The sequence below is a fragment of the Chiloscyllium plagiosum genome, unplaced genomic scaffold (genome assembly GCF_037043375.1).
Source record: "Chiloscyllium plagiosum isolate Xiang-an unplaced genomic scaffold, Cpla_swu_hap1 HiC_scaffold_32, whole genome shotgun sequence".
Taxonomy (NCBI): Eukaryota; Metazoa; Chordata; class Chondrichthyes; order Orectolobiformes; family Hemiscylliidae; genus Chiloscyllium; species Chiloscyllium plagiosum.
In genome coordinates this window covers 22,794,889-22,815,731 of record NW_028270170.1, presented here as the reverse complement: position 1 = coordinate 22,815,731, position 20,843 = coordinate 22,794,889, and the positions used below count along the sequence as shown (strand labels likewise).

Here is a 20,843-nt window from a genome sequence, read left to right as displayed (position 1 = left end):
AGATTATGAGAATTAAAGTGAGGAGATGTTCGTGAAGTCCTCTTTTCATGATACACTATCACTCCTGCTGCAAACATCTTCAGCTCTACTTTATATCAGAATTCATAGCTGGATCTGTTGTTGGCATTTTACTTAGGCTTGTGCCACTTTGAATGATCCTTTGTAAAGCTTTTCCATTTTACCAACTCATCAAGTTTAGTGCCCCTCAGGAGGGTTGAAACTTGTGTAAATCCAGAGCAGTCGGTCAGCAGGTAGGAACAAGGAGGAGTAGGAATTAAGGCCAGTAAGACTAAGAGGAAGATCAGACAAGGGGAGGTTACAGAACATGGCAAGACTGGCAGTCTGAAGTGTATCTGTTTTAATGCAAGGAGAATGACAGATAAGGCAATTGAACTTTTAATACCTATAACTATGATGTTGCAGCTATTACAGAAACTTGGTTGAGAAAGGGACAAGACTGGCAGCTTGATGTTCTGGGATTTAAATGTTTCAGGTATGATAGAGAGGGATGTAAAAGAGGTGAGGCAGTTGAATTATTGATAAGGGATAATATCACAGTTGTATGGAGGGGGGACACCTTGAAGGGCTCATCCTTTGAGGCCATTTGGGGACAGCTCAGGAATAGGAAGGGTGCAATCACTTTGATCAGATTGTACTGCAGCTCCCCAACAGCCAGCGGGTGATAGAGGAACAGATATGTGGATAGATTATGGAACAATATGAAAACAATGGGGTTGTTGTGGTGAGCTATTTTAACTTTGCTAACGTTGACCAGGACTCCTTTAATGCCAGGGGCTTGGATGGGTTGGGAATTTGTTAGGTGTGTCTGGAATGGATGTTTGAAACAATGTGCATATGGTCCAACAGGGGAATGGGCTAAACTATATCTGGTATTGAGGAATAAGCCCAGCCAGGTGATCGATGTTTCAATTTCAGGAGGTGGATACAATGGCAATGTTGAAGAGGCACCTCGACAGATACATATCACAGAGAGGCAAAAGGGTTTTAGTTTAGAAAGGCATTGTGTCAGCACAGTCTTGGTGGGCAAAAGGGCCTGTTCCTGGGCTATACTGTTGTTTGTTAATTCATATAACTTTACTTCATTCTTATTTTGTAAAATGCCTTGAAGCAAGGATGAGTTCCAGAGGTTGCAATGAAGAGTTCATATTGACTTAGTGTCTGAACAATCATTTTATTCATTTTTATTTTAAAAAAATTCCATCAGACAGAGGCTAAGATTAGGACTCTAACAATGGTTTTGTTTTGCAGCTATATTTAGAGTAAATCACAGACTTTATGAAAGAGAACAACAGTGAGATGACACTAAGGAATCCAGGGACAGTAGCTGAAATAAATTTAAAAAACACATTACTGAGGATGTTAAGACCATGTCTTAAACTTGTGTTTTGTTCCTGTACCTGTCAATCAGTGTGCAGCTATCAGAAGGCTGAGAGTACACTTTTGGTTCTATTATAGTACCAGAACAAAACATAACAAGAACCAGAGAAGGCCATTCCATTCTCTAATTGAATGATCCATCATTCAATTAGATCACAACTGATCTACCTGCATGGCTCCATAATCCAAAATATCTTATTTTGTGGAATTAACCCTATGTCTAAGAAGAAACAAAACATCAATATGACCTGCAAGACTTGTGTAACGTGACAAAGGGTATATATAAAAAGGTTTATGTCTGATTTTATTAACTATTAATACTTTTCATTCCCAATTCCAACTTATTTTCGCTAAGCAGATTAAGTCAGAAATGGAAACAACATTTAACAGTACCTTTAATGGAATAAAACATCCCAAGCTGCTTCACCCATTAAAGCAATAGAGCGTTTTGGAGCTTTAATAAGATCATAGTAAGAAAAGTCCGTTTTAAAGCGTAAGATGATAGTATGGCTTTAAGAGATGTATTTTGTCCAATTTTTCTTTTGAGAGGTTTTAAGACAGAGGTATTGAGCTGTATATTTGATTCCAATAAACAGCTTGAGAGGACTTGGGTTTTTTTAAAAAAAAAAGCTGGAACAATAGAAGCAGCCTGAATGAGTGGGGTCAAGCTCCCAGAGAACCAGGATATTTAGTTTCACTCTTTCAGTAGCAGTTGATGCTGGGATCTTGAAACTGGATGTGGAAACTACAGTACATCTCTCCCTGCCACTCTCTCCGTCTCAAGTTTTTTCTTGATGTTTTTTTCTCCTGGACTGGAGAATTCCCTGCAAGACTATCTATTTTACTGAAGTTGCCTTTGCCAAGTGTGTTTTTGGAATGTCACTATATTGGAACAGTTATTGTTTAGTAATTAAATAATCTATCATTCTGTTAACTTTTCCAGTGGAGTTGTTATTCCAATTGTTTCTTTCTTTTGTTACAGTTTAACTACAGTGTATGACTAAAATGTGTTTTGCTTCAAATCTGGTAGTTTGAAGCATCCAGAGCACAAAACCTGGTACTTGCCTTTAAAATAAGAAAAAGTTAAGAGTCTACACTATCCTCTTAATATATTTTGATGACATTTAGTCTGGTCCATAACAAGTGATATTAAATGAACAGAGAAGGAAAGGGGAAGCTTTCCTGTTGTGGACTGGGTTTGTGTTTGTAGATGTAGGGAAGAGAATCAATAATACTTTTATCCAGTGAAGAGGCTTCAGATGTGACCTACATTGGCAATGACACCCCTAAGCAGCTTCATGGGAAAGTGCCAGTCAGTTGTCTCTTTCATTATCCAGTTGAGCTCAGAAGTTCCATGTTAAACTTTGCACCTAAACCTACAACTTAGCAATGTAAACTATGGCATGACCATTCAAGCTATGTCTGCACAACTGCAACAAAAACATGATTCAAAAATAAATGACACTTTATTCATTGCAAACTTAAAGGAAAAAAAATGCCCATACTTAAAGGAGTAACAGCCATCGACTTGATAACAAATATGACTTCATCAACTACCAGCATAGTGGGTGGTGAACTAGACAGTTTATCAATTGCAGTATTCCTCTAGCAAAGAGTTTCGAGTAGGTTTGTCCCCACCTGTGGGTATTTAACTTATAGGAACACCTTGGAACATAGAATGTAATTCTGACACACTGTGAAGCAGATCTAGTAGTAATGGGTTGATAGATACTGCTGTCTTTGTAAATGGCCCTGAACAGGAAACATTTGTTTTCAAGACAGAGCTGTTCTTGATTCAGGTAAACATTTAATCTGGGTGCATGTGTGTGCACTTCTAAATATGTAGCAGAATAAGATTAAACCATTTTAAAATACAAGTCATTAAAATACTGTCATTAATACTACTGTTGTTTCTGAGAGTGCTGAATAACAAAAATAGAATGCACTATCCAGGGGATGATAACGATGACTAGGATTGGAACAAGTGCATTCTTCAAGTAAAACAGAGCATAAAATAGAATGCTGGAGTGTTTTGATAGTGGTACATGATCCATTATCTCAATGATGAGCACAGACAGCACTATGCAGATCATTTTCAGCTTCCACGTCATCTTCCATGCCTGTAATCTGGAATACACAGGCGAGGAGAGCCCGAGACCAAGCCCTAGGAGTGCCCCAGTATCCCTGCTTAGTGAAGAAAATGGAGCAGTATCAAGTCGAATCCATTCAGGCTTGGCACACCACTTTGTAGCAAGGAGAATTGTCCTAGAACATACAAATATGAATTAGTTCTGAACATGTCTGTGATTTTAGTTACACTTCCACATCACCACTTCTAGAAGGTCTGATTCAGATTGGCATCAAATCATGAGAATGCTTTTTAATTTTTTTGCAAAAGTGTTTTTCAATAATTTCTTTGTGGAATTCCCCTGTACACTGCCAAACAGTACTGTAGGTTCTTAGTTCCTCAATTATCTTACTGTGCTAACTAGTCATTAGAAAACACCTCTTCACCATAGAAAATCTTGGTTTGCACCATCCAACAAAGTTAATAATAATCTGTTGACAGTAACTATAGAGGAACAGAGAAAACTAAATGATTCAGCACTGCACTCATGAGGTGTGAGAAACACAGTGAAAGATTATAAGAACTAGGAGCAGGAGTAGGCTGTACAGCCCTTCAAGCCAGCTCTGCCACTCAATAAGACCATGGCTAATTTTATCGTGGACTCAGATCCACTTACCCACACTCTCACTGTATCCCTTAATTTCTTTTTTGTTTAAAAAAAAATCTACCTCAGCTTTAAACACGTTTACTGAAGTAGCATCAACTACTTCTCTGGACAGAGAATTGCACAGATTCACAACCCTCTGGGTGAAGAAGTTCCCTCTCCATTCAGTCCTAAATCTGCTCCCTGTAATTGAGTCTATGTCCTCTTGTTCTAGTTTCACCTGCCAGTGGAAATATCCTCTCTACTTCTACCTTATCTATTCCCTTCATAATTTTGTATGTTTCTATAAGATTCCCCCCTCAATCTTTTGAATTCCAATAAATATAATCCTTATCTACTCAGTCTCTCCTCATAAGCCATCCCCCTAAACTTCAGAATCAACCTAGTGAACCTCCTCTGCACCCCCTCCAGTGCTAGTACACCCTCTCTCAAGTAAGGAGACCAAAACTGCGCACAGTACTCCAGGTGTGGCCTCACCAACACAGCTGTAAAATAACCTCTTTGCTTTTAAACTCAATCCCTTTAACAATGAAGGACAAAATTCCGCTTGCCTTCCTAATTACTTGTTGTACCGCCAGACCAATCCTCTGTGATGCACGCACAAGGACACCCAGGTCCCTCTGCATAGCAACATGCTGTAACTTTTTAACATTCAAGTAATAATCCTTTTTTACTGTTACTCCTAACAAATGTATGACTTCACATTTATTTTAATTGTATTCCATCTGCCAGACCTTTGCTCACTCACTCAATGTATATGTGTTCCTCTGCAAAGTTTCACAGTCCTCTGCACACTTTGCTCTGCCACTCATCTTAGTGTTATCTGCAAACTTTGACACCCTACACGTGATCCCCAACTCCAAATCATCCATATAAGTTGTAAATAATTGCGATCCCATCACCAATCCCGAAGGCACATCACTAGTCACTGATTGCCAGCCAGAATAGCACTCATTTATCCCCACTCTTTGCTTCCTGTTAGTCAACTAATATGGAAAATTAAGAGCATGAAAGCATGGGAAGGGTTAAAGCATGAAGACCACTGGCAATCTGTGGTCTGTGGAAGGTAGGATGGGATAAGAATAGTGGAATGCTCTTACACCAATTAGCAGAGTAAGGTTAAGGCTGAAAGGTCACAGTTAGTAAAGGTAGTCTCCTTGTTAAGTGTCATTATGACAAGATTGGGACCATAAATATTTGGGACATGACATTAAATATCTAATTAATAGTTAGTAGAGTAAGCTTGAGACAGACGATTGTAATAGATGGAATAGCTAAATATCTAATCCAGACAGGTTAGTCTGGAATAGAAGATCACTGTAGCAGAGGTGATAATAAATATCTAACCGTGACATTAGAATAACATTAAGTTGAATATACAATTAAAGAGATAATTGGAACTAACATCACTGGTTTATTGTGTAGCTAGAGTGAGGTACTTTGATTAATATAGTTGGACACGCTGATAAGCTAACAGAAACATGATTAAAAAAAAATATAAAAGGGTGATCCAAGATGGCGGCGACCCAGCAAGTCTGAGTCTATAATGCCCCTCCCAAGACTAGGGCAAAGTGGGCCACCTGCCTCCACCACACTCACCAAATCATTTAAAATAGTTTTTACTTAAATGTAATTAGTTGCTCAGTACTGAATTTCAACAATCTAATCTCCTGTAAAAATGACTAAAGGGAAGGGAGCCCGCAATTCTCAGCAGGCAGGAATCTCTCCCCACCCTCTCCAGCTGCAGCTGAGGCGTCCGCAGCCGCCCCGGGGGACTTACCTACGGTGGCGAGCCTCGTGGAAATAATCTCCAAACTTGACGCAAAGATCGACGCCTTCATCGAAGAGTCCGGAGCCGATGGGATTCACTCTCAGCCGCGCCACAAAAGCACGTCCAAGACATCAAGGAAATTGAGCGCCGAGTTGGAGGGGCGGAGCTAAAGGCCGCGACCTCTGAGACTACAGCACAATCGGCTGTGGATTGGGTCCAGACTCTTGAACAGCGAGTCCAGACCTTAGAGAATCACATCGATGACCTCGATTCTCGAGGTCGTCGAAAAAATATTTGTTTGCTGGGCCTTCCCGAACGGGAAGAGGAAGGCCAGCTTACAGCATTTCTCGAATAGTGGCTTCCACAGCTTTTAAATCTGGAGGCTGGATCAGGCCAGGTAAGGGTGGAATGGTCCTACCGGGTTGCAATACGCGGGCACGGCTCGAACCAGCGCCCCCGCCCCGTCCTGTTCCAGCTGCAGAGCTACAAGGTGAGACAGATGCTCTTGAAAGCTTCCAGAAATCTTGAGAAAGATGCCCAAGCCATGATTTATAAAGGATCCAAGATTATGTTATTCCAGGACTTTTCCCCAGCTCTGGTCTGAAAGAGGAAGGTGTTTGACGAAGCGAAGAAGTGTTTAAGGGACTTTAACGTTCAGTACTCCTTGCGTTACGCAGCAACGCTACGCTTTAACCATGAAGGGTCAGTGTATAACTTCGGATCGCCAGAAAAGGCCAAGGAATGTTTGGACTCTCTTAGATAAATTGTAAGAGTTAATTGATGTTGTTTTGCTCTCCCCCCACTCCGGTTTACACCCCCCTTTTTTTTTATGTGAATTCCTTTCTTTACCTTAATGTTTAATATTATCTTCGGGGGGTGGGGAGAGGAGTTTATTTATTTGTTCTCTACTTAGCGATTTTCTCCCCCCTTAGGCCGGAGGGGGGTCTAGTTAATGTAGGTGGGGGGAGGTAGTTACCTTATCCTATTTTATTTCTGTCTTTAGGAGCGGGGTTGTTTTCCCCTGTGATTTGTATTACTGTATTTAATTATTACTTGTTAGAACATAGAAGAATACAGCGCAGTACAGGCCCTTTGGCCCTCGATGTTGCGCCGATCCAAGCCCACCTAACCTATACTAACCCACTATCCTCCATATACCTATCCAATGCCCGCTTAAATGCCCATAAAGAGGGAGAGACCACCACTGCTACTGGCAGGGCATTCCATGAACTTACGACTCGCTGAGTGAAGAACCTACCCCTAACTTCAGTCCTATATCTACCCCCCCTTAATTTAAAGCTATGCCCCCTTGTAATACCCGACTCCATACGCGGGAAAAGGTTCACACTGTCAACCCTATCTAACCCCCTAATCATCTTGTACACCTCTATCAAGTCACCCCTAAACCTTCTTTTCTCTAATGAAAACAGCCCCAAGTGTCTCATACGATCTTCCTTCCATACCAGGCAACATCCTGGTAAACCTCCTCTGCACCCGTTTCAGTGCCTCCACATCCTTCCTATAGTATGGCGACCGAAACTGCACACAATATTCCAGATGCGGCCGCACCAGAGTCTTATACAACTGCATCATGACCTCAGGACTCCGGAACTCAATTCCTCTACCAATAAAAGCCAGTACGCCATATGCCTTCCTCACCGCACTATTTACCTGGGTGGCAACTTTCAGAGATCTGTGTACATGGACACCAAGATCCCTCTGCTCATCCACACTACCAAGTATCCGACCATTAGCCCAGTACCCCATCTTTTTGTTATTCTTCCCAAAGTGAATCACCTCACACTTAGCTACATTGAATTCCATTTGCCACCTTTCTGCCCAGCTCTGCAGCTTCTCTATATCCTGCTGTAACCTGCCACATCCTTCCTCACTGTCAACAACTCCTCCGACTTTCGTATCATCCGCAAACTTGCTCACCCAACCTTCTAACCCCTCTTCCAGGTCATTTATAAAAATGACAAACAGCAATGGTCCCAAAACAGATCCTTGCGGAACACCGCTAGTGACGGCACTCCATGAAGAAACTTTGCCATCAACTACTACCCTCTGTCTTCTTCCATCCAGCCAATTCCTAATCCAAACCTCCAACTCACCCTCAATGCCATATCTCCGTATTTTCTGCAGTAGCCTACCATGGGGAACCTTATCAAACGCCTTACTAAAATCCATATATACCACATCTACCGCTTTCCCCTCATCAACCTCCTTCGTCACCTTTTCAAAGAATTCAATAAAGGTTTGTGAGGCACGACCTGCCCTTCACAAAGCCATGCTGACTATCCTTGATCACATTATTCCTATCCAGATGTGCATAAATCCTATCCCTTACAATTCTCTCTAAGACTTTGCCCACAACAGAAGTGAGACTCACCAGCCTATAGTTACTAGGGTTATCCCTACTCCCCTTTTTGAACAAGGGAACCACATTTGCTATCCTCCAGTCTTCTGGCACTACTCCTGTAGACAAAGAGGACATAAAAATCAAGGCCAATGGCTCTGCAATCTCCTCCCTTGCTTCCCAGAGAATCCTAGGATAAATGCCATCAGGCCCAGGGGACTTATCTATTTTCACCTTTTCCAGGATTTCCAACACCTCTTCTCTACATACCTCAAAGCCATCCATTCTACTTATTTGTTACTCAGTATTCACATCGACGACAATGCCCTGTTCCTGAGTAAATATTGAAGAAAAGTATTCAGTGTCTCCCCAATCTCTTCCGCCTCCACACGCAACTTCCCACTACTATCCTTGACTGGACCTATTCCTACCCTAGTCATTCTTTTATTCCTAACATACCTATAGAAAGCCTTAGGGTTTTCCCTAATCCTACCGACTAAGGACCTTTCATGTCCCCTCCTTGCTGCTCTTAGCTCTCTCTTCAGGTCCTTCCTGGCTACCCTATAACTCTCAATCGCCCCAATTGAACCTTCACGTCTCATCTTGAGATAGGCCGCCCTCTTCCATTTAACAAGGGATTCCAATTCCTTATTAAACCACGGCTCCCTCGCACGACCCTTTCCTCCCTGCCTGACAGGTACATAATTATCAAGGACACTCAATAGTTGCTCCTTGAACAAGCTCCACATATCATTTACACTCTTGCCTTGGAGTCTACTTTTCCAAGCCACACATCCTAAGTCATGCTTCACCGCATCATAATTTCCCTGACCCCAGCTATAACTCTTGCCCTGTAGTACACACTTATCCCTCTCCATCACGAGAGTAAAAATCACCGAATTATGGTCACTATCCCCAAAGTGCTCACCTACCTCTAATTCTAACACCTGGCCTGGTTCGTTACCCAGAATCAAATCCAGTATGGCCTCACCTCTTGTTGGCCTGTCTACATATTGTGTCAGGAAACTCTCCTGCACACATTGAACAAACACTGACCCATCTAACGAACTTGAGCTATAGCTTTCCCAATCAATATCAGGAAAGTTAAAGTCCCCCATAACAACCACCCTATTACTGTCACTCATCTCCTGAATCACCTTCCCTATCCTTTCTTCAATGATTCTAGGACTATTAGGAGGCCTGTAAAAGACTCCTAACAGGGTGACCTCACCTTTCCTATTCCTAACCTCAGCCCAAACTACCTCAGATGGCAAGTCCTCATCCATCGTCCTTTCCACCACTGTAATACTATCTTTGACAAGCAATGCCACACCTCCCCCTCTTTTACCCCCACCTCTGACCCTACTAAAACATTTAAATCCTGGAACCTGCAACAGCCAATCCTGTCCCTGTTCTAGCCATGTCTCCGTAATAGCCACAACATCGAAGTCCCAGGTACCAACCCACGCTGCAAGTTCACCTACCTTATTTCGTATACTTCTTGCATTGAAGTATACACACTTCAAGCCACTTTCCTGTTTACAGGCACCCTCCTTTGAAATTGATGCCATGTTCCTAACCTCCCTACACTCCAGGCCCTGCACCCTGAAGTTACAATCTGGGTTCCCATGCCCCTGCAGAGTTAGTTTAAACCCCCCCCCAAGAGCACTAGCAAACCTCCCCCCAAGGATACTGGTGCCCCTCAGGTTCAGGTGTAGACCATCCTGTTTATAGAGGTCCCACCGTCCCCAGAAAGAACCCCAGTTATCCAAAAACCGGAATCCCTCCCTCCTGCACCATCCCTGTAGCCACGCATTTAAGTGTTCTCTTTCCCTATTCCTCGAATCTCTATCACGTGGCACGGGTAACAAACCAGAGACAACAACTCTGTTCGTTCTAACTCTGAGCTTCCAACCTAGCTCCCTGAAAGCCTGTCAACATCCTCGGCACTCCTCCTACCTATGTCGTTGGTGCCAATATGGACTACGACTTCGGGCTGCTCCCCCTCCCCCTCCAGGACCCGGAAAACACGATCAGAGACATCACGTACCCTTGCACCTGGGAGGCAACATACCAAACGTGAGTCTCTCTCGTTCCCACAAAACCGCCTATCTGTGCCCCGAACTATCGAGTCCCCAATTACTACTGCTCTGCTCTTCTTCACCCTTCCCTTCTGAGTAACGGGGACAGGCTCCGTGCCAGAGACCTGAGCCCCGTTACTTACCCCTGGTAAGTCATCCCCCCCACAAGTATCCAAAACGGTATACTTGTTCTTGAGGGGAACGGCCGCAGGGGGTCCCTGCACTGGCTGCTTCCTCCCAGTCCCCCTCACTGTCACCCATCTATCTGCCATCTTTGGAGTTACTACTTCCCTATAACTCTGATCTATGACCCCCTCTGCCTCCCGAATGATCCGAAGTTCATCCAACTCCAGCTCCAGTTCCCTAACACGGTCTTGGAGGAGCTGGAGATGGGCGCACTTCCTGCAAGTGTAATCGGCAGGGACGAGGCTGTAATTTTAGTTATGTATGTTTATACATGGTATTAACATTACCAAATATATCCAGGTGTTGGTGTGTGTGGGGGGGGGGGGGTGGTAGGGTGCTCACTGTTAACTCTAGCTCTGTAGTATATTTGAATTTTCTTCATCCTATTGTGGGGTGCCTGGGTCAAGGGTGGGGCACTGGTTGGGAGAGGATAAGAGGGACTTTTGGGAACAAGTGGGAAAATCTCCATTTAAATACATTTTTTTTATTTAGAAATAGTTTTTTTATTATATTGATGTGAGTGTATGAAAGAGCCTTTATTTTTGTGAATTTTATATGCTCTATGCTCGAGATGTTCTGGATAGGGTTTCCCTCCTGAGGGGTCTCGGACTTGCCCAGACGATTATGCTTAATCAGTCGGTTAAATGGTGCACCTGGAATGTCAAGGGGAGTAATTCATCAGTCGAAAGGAAGAAAATATTATCAAACCTCAAGAAAGAAAGGGTTGATATAGCTCTTCTACAGGAGACACACTTATTGGATAAAGAACACTTGAAATTACGACAGGGTGGATTTGATCAGGCCTTCTTTTCTTCCTTCAGCTCAAAAGGTCGGGGAGTTGTTATTCTTATTCGGAAAAATTTCTCTTTCAAAATCCTAAATCAGATAAAAGACAAATCTGGACGATATATTCTGATTAAAGCCCTTATAAATGGAGAGGAATATGGGATTTTAAATTTGTATTGCGCCCTCCCCCCCCCCCCCCCACATTCTTTTAAATTTATAACGGAAGTCTTCTCAAAATTGATGGCTCTCGGTGCTTGTCATACAATTATAGGGGGAGAATTTAATTGTATTATGGATCTGGAAATAGATAGGATTTCCAAGAGTACTGCAGGAATATCTCCCAGATCTAGACAATTAGTGGATTTGAACAAAGAATTAGGATTAGTAGATGTATGGAGATGCCTTCACCCACAGGGCAGAGATTTTTCTTTTTACTCCAATCCAGATAAATGTCATACCAGAATCGATATGTTTTTTGCCCCCTTGATTTTTTAAAATTCCATATCATCCTGTAAAATAGGCAGCATAGCAATTTCTGATCACGCTGCTGTATATATGGAAATCAAGGCGAGGAACAATGAGACATCCCCCCGGCACTGGCATATGGACCCCTTCCTGAAGATAGTAAATTTGTAAAGTACTTTTCTCAAGAATTTAAAACTATTTTAGAAATTAATTCAGGTATGGCTAGCAACCCATCAATGATGTGGGAGACCATCAAAGCTTACGCGCGAGGTTTAATCATTTCATACTCAGCGACCCAGAAAAAATTAAAGGGAGAACAACAGCGTCTGATCGAAGCTCGCTTAAAAGCGGCTGAAACAGCATACGCTGACATACCTTCTATTATCAAATTACAAAGGATTATGGCCCTTAGGACAGCTCTAAACACCAGGCTTACCCAAACGGCTAAGAGGGAAATATTATTTGCAAAACAAAGGTTATATGAATTTGGCGATAAACCTGGTAGATACTTAGCATTTCTCGCAAAGAAAAAAAAAGGCCCCTCAAACTATCACGTCTATCAAGGAAAGTACGGGTACTCTGACTCATGATCATAAAAGGATTAATGCAATCTTTAGAAAATTTTATTCTGAGTTATATAAATCGCAGGATTGCGAAGACAGAGCTAGGAGGATGCAGTCATTTTTTAAAAACCTGACCTTTCCGGACCTAACTCCGGAACAGGTATCGATCCTGAATGTTCCCCTAACAAGCCAAGAAATACTTGACGCAATCAGGCAGCTTCAGAGTGGTAAGGCACCTGGCCCAGATGGCTTTCAAGCTGAATTCTATAAAGAATTTACAGGAATATTGGCTGGTCCACTTATGGACATGTATAACTACTCATACAATCAGGGCTGTCTCCTGCCTTCGCTGAAAGAGGCAAATATCTCTCTTATCCTCAAAAAAGGAAAGGACCCAGAAGATTGCACGTCATACAAACCAATATCCTTGCTAAATGTAGATTTTAAAATCCTCTCTAAAACATTAGCATTGAAGCTAGAAAGGGTATTTCCACACATCTTAAAGGAGGATCAGACAGGGTTTATTAAGGGTCGTAGATCATCCAATAATGTTAGAAGGGTTTTGAATGCGATTCAAGCCTGCCAGAAGGGAAAGATACCAGGAGTAGTAATCTCATTAGACGGGGAAAAGGCATTCGACAGGGTTGAATAGTCATATTTGTTTTACACATTGGAAAGGTTTGGTGTTGGAAAGGTGTTTACCAAATGAGTCGCAACACTGTATAATGATCCCAAAGCAGTTGTGATTACTAATGGATTAGGCTCTGATAGCTTCAGTGTGGGTAGGGGCTGCCGTCAGGGATGTCCTCTTTCGTCATTGTTATTTACGCTAATAATTGAGCCACTAGCAGAAGCTATACGGGCTGACCCTAATATAACGGCCCCGAGGATTGGTACAGGTAAACATAAAATTACCCTTTCTGCAGATGATGTTCTTCTATTTCTCAGTAATTCCCTGATGTCCGTGTCTCACTTAATCCAATTTATTAATACATTTAGTGTATTTTCAGGCTATAAAATTAATTTTTCAAAATCGGAGGCTATGCCAATGGGCGGCCTTGCTAGTATATCCCACTTATTGGACAGATCCCACTTTCCCTTTCGGTGGTCCCTGGAGGGTTTCTTATATTTAGGCATTTTTATTACCCCAGTATTTGGTCAGTTATACAAAGCTAATTTTGTGCATTTACTGGAAAGGATAAGGCAGGATCTCCAGCAATGGGGGTTTCCTGGCAAGGTAGAATAGCACTAATTGAAATGAATGTCCTGCCCCGTCTCCTATACCCTATGAGAATGCTTCCGGTAATGCTGCGGAGGCTGGCACTATGTAAATTATATGGCTGGCTGGGTTCCTTTATCTGGAATCATAGATGGCCCCTCATTAAGCTGGCAAGGGGAGGGTTGGATTTCCCAGATTTTAGGAAATATCAGTTAAGTTCCCTATTAAGTTACATAGCTGATTGGGTCTTGTCTGACCCGCAATCAATCTGGCTGGACATCAAGGCTTCTCAAGTAAAATGTCCACTTATTAACCTCCTTTTCAGACAAGAGGAAAATCATCACGGATCACTGTAAAAACCCTATAATACTAAACACAATTAAAGCTTGGAATATAAGGCAGCAAAATGAGGGCAACTTCCCCCTATGCTCCAATAGTGGGAGAATGGGGATTTCAACCGGGGCTTACAGATACCAGTTTCAAACTCTGGAGATCCAGGGGTATCTCCTGTTTAGGGGATCTGTTTAAAGAAGGGCTGTTTAAAGAACAGCTGCATCAGAAATTTGGATTATCTAATGGAGACCTCTTTCGATACTTCCAAATTCGAGATTACATACAGAAGAAGACTACGCTATTAGATAGTCTTTATAAATCAGATAGAAAACGTAGAGTGTTATGGCCAATGAGGGTATCTTCCATCAGCACTATTTATCATTTATTACATGATGAAGTATTGTGAGATATGGACAATCTGTTTAAAACATGGGATCAGGATTTGGGACTGGAAATCTCTATAGAAATGTGGAATGACATTTGGGAAAATGCCAGAAGAATCTCCATCTGCAACAGAACTCAGGCCATTCAGTTGAAGATACTTCATAGGGCCCACATTTGTAATTTGTAAACTTGTAAAAATATGTTAAATTTTCAATAAAAATATCTATTAAAAAAATATTAAAAAACCATGGACCCTGAGGTTCGTGGGGAATTCAAGAATCTGCTTTCTCAGTGTCACGGTTTTTTGTTTACAAATAAAAGGCCTACTTCTTGAAGAACTCTGTGTCTCCTGAGGATTCTCTACATTTTCTCCACAACACTAATCCTCTATCCATGCTAATACTCTACCTCTAACGCCATGCATCCTTATTAGAAAAGACTCAGATGGCTTCACAGACTTCCTGGGATAAATTCTTTCACTTACCCTGGGTTGGAAATGTGCACTGTAAGATTTTTTTGATTTAATAATATATTATATATTTTTACCACAATGTTGCCTAGCCTCTGGTCCTTTCTGGAGCCTAAAATTGTGTCATGTTGCTCCTCATCATGGGCGTGTTCCTGGCATCTAACCCAAGAGAAGCAGTTGTAGGCATCAACCTCCAAAATAAATTTGACTGCATTTATTGTGAAGTGAAACATTTGAGCTTCCAGAGTGTGTGAACCTGTGGCTCAAGCTTTTTCAACAAGTGACTTAGAGGGCTACTATGCAGCATGCTAAAGGTGTGAACGTTGCTCGTGCGAGGCAATGTCCAACTGCACGAGGCCTTGACCAACCACACAAAGGCTTGTTGAACTGTGCAAGGGCTCATTTCATTGCAGAAATAAGTACACGGAATGATAAGTTGATTCTTAAAAAATGCTGTTGAGTTGTTTGCCAAAGCAGCAGTAAATGTGGAGGAGAAGCCTCTGACTAGATGAACAGCAAGCAGTGAAAAGGCACATACTATCAAGTGTTTTCAGTGCATAGAGCATTGGAATGTCACAGTGAGGAAATAGAATTGCAGGGTTGGGAAGGGGAATGGAGTGGAGAGGCCTCAGACCTCACTGTGGAGCTTTGAGAAGGTGGGGCAGGAACACTGCTGGCAGACAGTTGTTTGGTTGAGAGTGAAATGGTTTTAAGTTTACCCCCAAACCTGCATGCCTGCTCCGGTGAGTGAGGAGAAAAAATTATGTGATCCCTCATGTAAACAAAAAAGATTAAATTAGATGTATCCTGGGAAATGGACATCTGAGTAATACTGTATTATGAGAGTGGGCAGGCATTGGCTTCTTGTAGAAGCCAAGATAAGAGAAATAACTCACTGAACTAATGCACAATAAGGTACAGAAAGATTAGGGCAATAAATTAGTCATCTTGGTTTTCTTCCCTAAATTTTCCCAGTGGACCCCCACTCCCATCATGTGAAAGAAAAATTGAAATGAACTCCCTCACAACTCCAGATGAAAAGGTTGGACATTTGCTTCAATCTATTCCATTCATTTTATTTAGTTCTGAATGAATTACTGCTGGACAATTTATTCACAAACTGACTCTGCATCATTCGCATTTTTCTTCAACTCAGCACTAACCAATTTAGAAACTTTCTTTTCACTTGCTTCTACCAATGTTATCCCCCCCCCCCACCCCCAACTACCGCAACAGTAATTACTTATTTTTATTTGCCATAAATGGTAGCGGGCCACTGCAGTCTATGTGGCATGAATATACCATCAGAGTTGTTAGTGAGGGAGTTCCTGAACTTTGCCCCAGTGAGCTTAAAAGAGCGGTGACCTTTGACTAAGACAGGATGGTTTTTGACTTGTACAGGAATTTACAGAGGATGTGTTCTTCCAGGTGACAGAAGTCTCGAGTTTGTTTGGAAGGTGCTATCAAAGAAGCCTCGATGTGTTGCTGCTGTGCATCTTGCAAATGGTACGAAAAATACACAATAGTTTTGAAATAACAAATGTTTCTCTAAATTTGAAATTGTTTCCGACAGATTGTCTGATTACCTGATAAATGTGAAGCTTTTGGAGTAAATTAAACATTTAAATTCACGTGAAAGGCTATGTTTCTGCTCTTACTCCATTTCTCTCTCCTCTAGATCAAATGGACTTAATTAATTCAAAATTAAGGCAGAAAACATCTGGAAACAGAAGGGGTTGTGAGGGATCCAGACCTGCAGCTTGAAAATGTATTAGCTATGTTCTAGGCATAATTTAATCAATTAAATTGCCTCTATTTAATTAATCAATTTATTACACAAAGAATAAATTAATTCAGAGTGATTGCTTGATCTGCAGTCCAAAGATTAAATAAAGACGATCTGTTGGGTACGTACAGTAGTTCATCAGATCCTACAGGTTTTATTTGCTTGTTGGCTGAGTTCTTTTCATTCCAATCCATGTGTGAGAAATTGAAATAAATATTTAAATAGAACTTCTCAACCTCTAGTTGAAAATTAAATAAACAGTTATGTTTTATGTAAAAATCAATTCACTAAACCTTCCAGCTCAATTCATCTGTTCACTGTAAGATCTATTTCAGATTCTTCTTGAGATATATTATCTCGCTAATGAGCCAGTGGTCATAGAGGACCGACAGGAGACTGATTAATTAGCCCTGCCTGACTCTCCTGACTTTAATGGTCGATTGCTTAAGAAAGCAATAAGTTCATACACTTTAAATTATTATAATTGTCTTAATTTGTGCAATGCTATTTGCATGTACATCCTGACTATGAATCATCTCTTCCTGGTACTAGGTTTTAAGTTATGTTTTGTATCAATATTTTTCAATATTACATTCAATGTTCACACTTAAAGTGGAGATCTCCTAAGTCTACTGTATGCTGACATCCCGTAATTGCAGGTTATGGCCATCAGAAGGCACTTCTCTCCAATAAATACTCAAAATATTTTCCAGAAGATTTTTATTTGCTATTTAATTCTCAGAAACTGAAATGTCTCATGTCCAATGTAAAATAGAATGAGAAACATATTTCACGGTAACATGATTAAAGAGTTATCCACTGAATTTGTGTATTTTAATGTCTTCAATAAAGATTTGAAATTCTTAGTCTTTCTAAATGTTTGGCCTTTATTTGATATTTAGAGATATAATGATGTTCACTAAAGGACAGTCCTGTAGTTTGAGCATGCATGGTGTTTTATTCTTTTCAGGATACATCAGTATGGTTTAAACAAGCCAAACATTAGAATCGGATAAACTTTCAGAAAACATCTAAATGGCATTTGTTTAAACAGTTTCAAGAAAATAAAAGACGAGAGGATAAATTTTAGAAAACATGGGCTGAATTGGCACCAGAAATCCTGGAACATCCCAGCAAGTGTAGCATGTCTCGATAGCGTGACAGTGGTGCCATGGACGCATGGTGCGTACGTACTGAATTGAGCAGTATAAAATCACGTGAGAAAAAAAACTCACTAGGGCTCACTAAGGGAAATCCTTCAGACAACTCCGAGAAATGGACACTTAGTCACCTTTTGGTAAAATTGAGGGCCTTATTTTGGTAGTTCACATTCAGTGGTTTTTTTTCTCTTCAGCCAAAAGGTATGGCAGGAGCAAAGGGAAGATAGAAAATGACAGATTGCATAGATTTTGACTTTGTTTTCCATGACCTTCAGAGAGTGCATGAAGCCAAAACAGACAAGCAATGTTTCTCCCGGTAGTAAGTTTAATTAAAGTATGTAAAGTTATAGAGATGTACAGAACGGAAACAGACCCTTCGGTCCAAATCTTGCATGCCAAACAGATATCTGAAACTAATCTATAAATTTGCCAGCACTTGGCCCATATCCCTCTAAATCTTTCCTATTCATATACCCATCCAGAATTCTTTTAAATGTTGTAATTGTACCAGCCTCCACCACTTCCTCTGGCAGCTTATTCCATACACGTACCACTCTCCGCATGAAGATGTTGCCCCTTAGATCCCTTTTAAATTTTTCCCCTCACACCCCAACCTATGTCCTCTACTTCTGGACTCTCCAACCCCAGGGAAAAGACCCGATCCATGTCCTTCATGATTTTATAAACCTTTAAGGTCACCCCTCAGCCTCCAGGGAAAACAGCCCCAATCTATTCGGCCTCTCCCTATAGCTCAAATCATCCAACCTTGGAACATCCTTGTAAATCTTTTCTGAACCCTTTCAAGTTTCACAACATCCTTCCGATAGGAGGGAGACCAGAATTGCACACAAAATTCCAAAAGTGGCCGAGCCAATGTCTTGTACAACTGCAATATGACTTCCCAACTCCTATATTCAATGCTCTGACCAATAAAGGAAAGCATACCAAACACCTTCTTCACTATCCTATCTACCTGCGACTCCACTTTCAAGGAACAATGAGCCTGCGCTCCAAGGTCTCTTTGTTCAGCAACATGCCTCTGGCTGATTCTGCCCCTAAATATTACATTCTGGTGTCAAGGAGGAACCGCAGATACACAGCCCATGGCAGACTTAAAGACACAGGAGTTGATGAACAGACAAGTAATTATACATCAGCTGGAGAATTCAAGACATTGGAGAAGAATGTTAGAAACTGGAAGAAGCTCTCTCCACCACTTAGATAGGTACCCATACATAAATATGCAAATACAGGTAAATAAGCCACAGTGGGAAAATGAAATTGCAAAATACATCAATGAAAATCACTACAATATCCTCAGTTGGGTTTTTCCGAAACTTTGCCCCGAAATACGCAAAAATATTAGGCATCATGGATTTCAAAGCCAACCCTGGACTGTCTACCAGGGTTAGAAAAAGAAACAATTGTGTCCTGCAACAGAAGATTTCATGGCATTCTTAGCAAAGCCTGATGACAATCGTACACATTTAAGCTGTTTATATGATCCTGAAGATGTTATGTAAGAAACAGATTGAGTTCAAAAATTTGGTGCTAAAGACGAGGCAGTTAATTTTTCTGGATTTTAATACACATTCAGTGCATTATTACTAACTAGTTTTCTGTATTGTGAGAAAAACTGAATGAAATTGTATAAGTTTCGATATGGCTTTTGTTATTGATGAAATCAGGAATTTAATGCACATTAATTAATGTCTGCCTCCCCAAATGGCTTTCTAACCTTTATTTCACTTTCTTCAGTCATTATTAGAAAATACAATTTTTTTATTTTTCTGACATTTACACGTTTCTCAACAAATCCAGATGCTTTCCTCATTCTAATGCAATTTTTAGAATAACATGTCAGTTCAACTTTGAATGAAATCAAGACTATTTTGTGGATAGGAAAGGCAGAGATAAATAGAAGGACAAGATGGGCCAAATAAAGCCCTACTGTGCTGTATCATTTCTATGGTTCTAAAGGAACCTTGTGAAAACTATTATTAATAGGAAACAGAGGATTAACAAATTGTGTGAGACAAAAGAATGAGGCAGTGGATACGCTATAATATTTAAGCAGCTAGTTCAAATAGGTGTGAGTTAGCCACATAAGTGAATGGTTTTGCAGTGAGATCAAGTGGAATTAGTAAGCAGAATGAATATTTGGAAAACAAAGAACTAGAGATTGTAAGGGGTTGAGGAAGAGATTGTATAATGGGATAAGAGAATGCAAAAACACTTATTCAATGATTGTAAATGGAGAATCACCTTTAATGTCTTCTCTTCCCATATTTTCACAATCCTCCCATGAATCTATCCTTAGCCTCACCTATTACCTCCTCCAAATATTGCCTGCAGTCACCTCATTCAACACCACATCAGGTTTCACTGATACTCAGCTCTCCACCTCACATAACAACCTTTCTTAACCCCCTCCACCGTCTAAATTACCAGAAAACTGTTTGACATCCATTTACTGGAGTGATCAGAAATTTTCTTCAACAAAATGTGGGATGACTGAAGCAATTAGCATCATCACCAGCACAAACTCCATTTGCTAGCTACAAACTTCATCCCTCTTCCTTGCAATTGTCAGAGGTTGGGCAAACATATCTAATTCCAAAATGAGCTTCTAATCACAATTCCCTGCCATCAATAAGTGCACCCATTTCCACCTCTGTAATATTAGTCAACCCTGTCCTGTCTCAGCTAATTTGGTCTTGAAATCCTCATGCACTCTTTTGCTACTACTAGACTTGACTATTCAACATGTTCCTGGTGGTCCACCCATGCTCCATTCTCCGTAACCCAAAGGTGATCCAAAAATCTGTTGTCAAAGTCCTTATTTAGAATCAAGCCCCATTCACCTATCACCCAAGCTTGCTGATCTACATTAGTATCCTGTCAAGCAATGCCTTGGTTTCGAAATTTTCACAATTATTTTCAAGTCTCTCCCTTGCATCACCCCTCCCTATCTCTGCCATCTCCACAAGCTTCTGAAATATTTGTGCTCCTTGAAATCCAGCCAAAAAAGCACCCCTGAAAATATTCCTCTTCTTTCAAGCTTTTGGGCATCTTCCCCAATGCTGCATCTCTGTACGCAGCTGTGTCAAATTTGTTTAATTATGCTCCTGTGAAGTTCAAAAGATATTTT

At 41.0% G+C, this 20,843-nt stretch overlaps 1 protein-coding gene across 1 annotated transcript in view; it reads right to left on the bottom strand.

Annotated features, from left to right (window-relative positions):
- Nucleotides 1-1,172: 1,172 nt before the first annotated feature.
- Nucleotides 1,173-20,843, bottom strand: part of g6pc3 (glucose-6-phosphatase catalytic subunit 3) — a 42,595-nt gene continuing 22,924 nt past the window's right edge. The window contains exon 6 of the mRNA XM_043675099.2: nucleotides 1,173-3,663. Coding sequence (XP_043531034.1) covers nucleotides 3,300-3,663 — 364 coding nt within the window. The 3' untranslated portion in view covers nucleotides 1,173-3,299. The remainder of the gene's footprint in view (nucleotides 3,664-20,843) is intronic.